Genomic DNA, 4,951 nt, shown 5'->3' with positions numbered 1-4,951 from the left:
GAATCCTTATTGCGGTTGCAGGAACAAACCATCCCGATGTGTAGAAAGAATAGTAAATATGGCAGGCGACCAGCTTGGCTAAACAGTGAAATCCTTGCTGATCTTAAACGCAAAAAAGAAGCTTACAAGAAGTGGAAGATTGGACAAATGACCAGGGAGGAGTATAAAAATATTGCTCAGGCATGCAGGAGTGAAATCAGGAAGGCCAAATCACACTTGGAGTTGCAGCTAGCAAGAGATGTTAAGAGTAACAAGAAGGGTTTCTTCAGGTATGTTAGCAACAAGAAGAAAGTCAAGGAAAGTGTGGGCCCCTTACTGAATGAGGGAGGCAACCTAGTGACCGAGGATGTGGAAAAAGCTAATGTACTCAATGATTTTTTTTTGCCTCTGTCTTCACGAACAAGGTCAGCTCCCAGACTGCTGCACTGGGCAGCACAGTATGGGGAGAAGGTGACCAGCCCTCTGTGGAGAAAGAAGTGGTTCGGGACTATTTAGAAAAACTGGACGTGCACAAGTCCATGGGGCCGGATGCGCTGCATCCGAGGGTGCTAAAGGAGTTGGCGGATGAGATTGCAGAGCCATTAGCCATTATTTTTGAAAACTCATGGCGATCGGGGGAGGTCCCGGATGACTGGAAAAAGGCTAATGTAGTGCCCATCTTTAAAAAAGGGAAGAAGGAGGATCCGGGGAACTACAGGCCAGTCAGCCTCACCTCAGTCCCTGGAAAAATCATGGAGCAGGTCCTCAAGGAATCAATTATGAAACACTTAGAGGAGAGGAAAGTGATCAGGAACAGTCAGCATGGATACACCAAGGGCAAGTCGTGCCTGACTAACCTAATTGCCTTCTATGATGAGATAACTGGCTCTGTGGATGAGGGGAAAGCAGTGGATGTGTTATTCCTTGACTTTAGCAAAGCTTTTGATACGGTCTCCCACAGTATTCTTGCCGCCAAGTTAAAGAAGTATGGGCTGGATGAATGGACTGTAAGGTGGATAGAAAGCTGGCTAGATCGTCGGGCTCAACGGGTAGTGATCAATGGCTCCATGTCTAGTTGGCAGCCGGTTTCAAGCGGAGTGCCCCAAGGGTCGGTCCTGGGGCCAGTTTTGTTTAATATCTTTATTAATGATCTGGAGGATGGTGTGGACTGCACTCTCAGCAAGTTTACAGATGACACTAAACTGGGAGGCGTGGTAGATACACTAGAGGGTAGGGATCGGATACAGAGGGACCTAGACAAATTAGAGGATTGGGCCAAAAAAAACCTGATGAGGTTCAACAAGGACAAGTGCAGAGTCCTGCACTTAGGACGGAAGAATCCCATGCACTGCTACAGACTAGGGACCGAATGGCTAGGTAGCAGTTCTGCAGAAAAGGACCTAGGGGTCACAGTGGACGAGAAGCTGGATATGAGTCAACAGTGTGCTCTTGTTGCCAAGAAGGCTAACGGCATTTTGGGCTGTATAAGTAGGGGCATTGCCAGCAGATCGAGGGACGTGATCGTTCCCCTTTATTCAACATTAGTGAGGCCTCATCTGGAATACTGTGTCCAGTTTTGGGCCCCACACTACAAGAAGGATGTGGAAAAATTGGAAAGAGTCCAGCGGAGGGCAACAAAAATGATTAGGGGTCTGGAGCGCATGACTTATGAGGAGAGACTGAGGGAACTGGGATTGTTTAGTCTCCAGAAAAGAAGAATGAGGGGGGATTTGATAGCTGCTTTCAACTACCTGAGGGGGGGGTTCCAAAGAGGATGGAGCTCGGCTGTTCTCAGTGGTGGCAGATGACAGAACAAGGAGCAATGGTCTCAAGTTGCAGTGGGGGAGGTCTAGGTTGGATATTAGGAAAAACTTTTTCACTAGGAGGGTGGTGAAGCACTGGAATGCGTTACCTAGGGAGGTGGTGGAGTCTCCTTCTTTGGAGGTTTTTAAGGCCCAGCTTGACAAAGCCCTGGCTGGGATGATTTAGTTGGGAATTGGTCCTGCTTTGAGCAGGGGGTTGGACTAGATGACCTCCTGAGGTCCCTTCAAACCCTGATATTCTATGATTCTATGATTCTAAGTGCGGTTACTGCGGTCAGGGGAGGCCCCAAGACATCATCTGCGCCAGCCCCGACTCAGCCAGGGCTGCCTCCTATCTGCATTGGGCAGCTGCAGTTCCCAGCCCCGGCTCCGCAAGTGAGTCCCTCCTGACCCAGGGGGCGGGGTGGGGGAGTGGAAGGGGAAAAGCAGTGAGTGACAGGGGGGAGGTGGGAAGAGGAGTACACGGGGGTGGGGCCTCAGGGGAGGAGGCGGGGCAGGGCTTTGGGGAGAAGAGGCGGGGAAGGGGAGGTTCCAGGACTCCTGCTGGAGTGTCTGGTTTTTAAATATTACCAAATTGGCAACACTAGGGTGACCTAGGGCAGCCATGAATTGGGCCCATTTTTCTTGCGCTGATGATAGACAACCCCCTTCTCACCCTCTCTCCCAGCCGTGGCCCAAAGCCACAAGATTGCCCTAAAGCCCACATGCCATTGTGGCACATGCCTACTGAGGGTAGGGTTTGTGTAGGATGATGGCTTATAATATACCCAGCAGTCGGTACCTGGGTGCAGTGCGCTGTACATGAGTTAGGTCAATTACAAAACTACCATGGTGAGGCTCAGAGAATCACATTTTCAAGGATGATCACAATGCACAAATCATGTGCAAGATAGCTAATTGTGTTTGTGTGTGTGTGTGTGTGAGTGCTCCTCCGATTTCCGTGTAAATTGTCCGGGCACCTGCAGGGTGGGTGGAATGGATGTTTTGTTATTGCTGTTGTTGTCTTTACTCTGAACCCTGCAATAACAGATTTTGTTTTAAGGACCAAGGTTTGCAAACGTGAGGGCCTCAAATTAGTCTCCTAAATCCATATTTAATCGCTTAAAGGCTGGTATTTTACAAATGTGCTGGCCACCCAGCGGCTTCAGTGGAATTCATGTAATGCTCAGCATATCTGAAAATTAGGCTACTAATTCTGGTGCCTAACTGTGAGTTTAGGTGGGTAACTTTTGGTTGAAAATCTTAGCTCCTGCTTTTATTTTTGGTAATTTTACAGGATGGTTTTGGCTTCATGCTTAACATGACATAACCACTCCACACTGTGCAGGCAAAGGACTCTGGCTTCAAGCAGTAGCATACGCTGATGTACTTGCAACCTGGGACAGGGCAAGATTTAGAGATCAGTTGCTTTCAACGTGATTTTGTTTTCTCTTGTGTTTGGAAATCTCAAAGACCTCGTGTGACGTTGGAGATGACTTGACACATTTATAGTCCAGGAAGGAAGTTGAGCAACAAGATGTTACATTGCGTTGCTTGGTCGCTTTAGTGCAGCTGCCTCGGATTCAGCAGCTGTAGCTCCACAACAGTCGAAAGGGATCAAAAATGTCTCCCCAGACGCCCCCGAAATGTTGCTGCTTCAACATCAAGACTGGAACAGTCACTCTTGGCATCTACCACATGGTAAGTTACGAAATAAATGTACAGGTAGGAAAGCTGTAAACTGGGAAATCAAACAGTTCCCAAAGTGTTGACTTTTCTGTGTTCCCGAGAGGCGGGGGGAGGCCGATGATTTAAGAGCGATGGACAAGAGAGGGGAAAAAAGAAACCTACTGTCTGTGCTGATAGTTTTCTGAACTAGATTCTTCTGCCAGAGCTGATGGAAATTCACTGTACTTCCTGTTTTTCCTCTGCCGCTCAAGTGTCAGCCTTTGCAAATGCTGTGCTGTGAATCATATGAGCCTTCAGCGTAGACAGGCGGATCCATTTGTTACGGATTGTGCAGTGGGATGACAATGCAAAGGGTTGTGTACAAGTTAAGGTTAGGAATCTGTAGTGAGGTGTGGGCGTGCGTGTGTGTATGGATCAGGGCTATAAACAGTATCTAGGTAAAATTGTGAATGTTTTTAATTTCTCTAAAAAAAAACCAAGGAATCCGGTGGCACCTTAAAGAGTAACAAATTTATTTGGGCATAAGCTTTCGTGGGTAAAAAACATTGGCAACTGAAGAAGTGAGGTTTTTTACCCACGAAAGCTTATGCCCAAATAAATCTGTTAGTCTTTAAGGTGCCACCGGACGCCTTGTTGTTTTTGTGGATACAGACTAACATGGCTACCCTACTTTAATTTCTCTAACAGTTTTTAGACATTGTACCCGGTTCCCAGTTGCTTTCTCTTTGAATATTATGTCTCTGTAAAGTTGCCATGGCTGTCCTGGGAGGATTATCGCTGGGGGGGGTGGGGAGTAGGGGAAATAGGGTGTCGCTCGGGCGGCCTCTGCACCTCAGTGAACCCCAGCTATTGTAAGTGCTGCTTGGTGGCATAGTTCGAGTATCTTTCTGGTGGATGTAATTCACGCTGAGGCTATGACACGTTGCACAGTCAGCCCAGGATTGGGGGAGTACGAAAATGGCTTCAAATCCCCTCCCCAGTTGCCCTGCGCCCCTTTTGCGCACAACTAAGGAGCGGGGCCTCGAGAGGTCGCCCTGTAGGCGGTGAGACACGGTGGTTTTTAGGCCACTTGTTGCACTGGGAAGGGGTGGGGTGTCCTGGTTCCTCCTCTGGAGAGGCGGCGTCGCCATCCATTGGAAGAGTGCAGCATGCACCCGCCTCTGCGCCGCCCATGAACACTGCATGTGATGGCTGGCTTGCCAGACTCCCCAGTGCGCTGCATCTGCGTCACCCCTCCTGGCACAAAGCCATGGCTTAAAAGCAACACACAGGTCCACAGTGGATCTATCGGGCTAGATGCTCAGCTGGTGTAAATTGGCGTCGCTCCGTTGATTTCAGTGGAACTGTGCCGAATTGCACCAGCTGAGATCTGACCCACGTTTAATGGGAAATCAGTGTGGAAGCCTGAATTGCCCCAGTCACTAAGATTCCATTTATAGCTGGATTATAAAGGGTTAATACGTGAGCAATAGATTTTATAA

General features: G+C 48.6%; 1 protein-coding gene across 1 annotated transcript in view; it reads left to right on the top strand.

The window, feature by feature from the left end:
• The first annotated feature begins 3,302 nt into the window (after window positions 1-3,302).
• The window catches only part of LAPTM5 (lysosomal protein transmembrane 5), a 34,825-nt gene continuing 33,176 nt past the window's right edge, over window positions 3,303-4,951 (top strand). The window contains exon 1 of the mRNA XM_065421614.1: window positions 3,303-3,482. Coding sequence (XP_065277686.1) covers window positions 3,405-3,482 — 78 coding nt within the window. The 5' untranslated portion in view covers window positions 3,303-3,404. The remainder of the gene's footprint in view (window positions 3,483-4,951) is intronic.

Source organism: Emys orbicularis, chromosome 23 (genome assembly GCF_028017835.1).
Source record: "Emys orbicularis isolate rEmyOrb1 chromosome 23, rEmyOrb1.hap1, whole genome shotgun sequence".
Lineage (NCBI taxonomy): Eukaryota > Metazoa > Chordata > Testudines > Emydidae > Emys > Emys orbicularis.
Note: the sequence above shows the minus strand (reverse complement) of the source record. Positions and strands in the feature narration are given on the sequence as shown.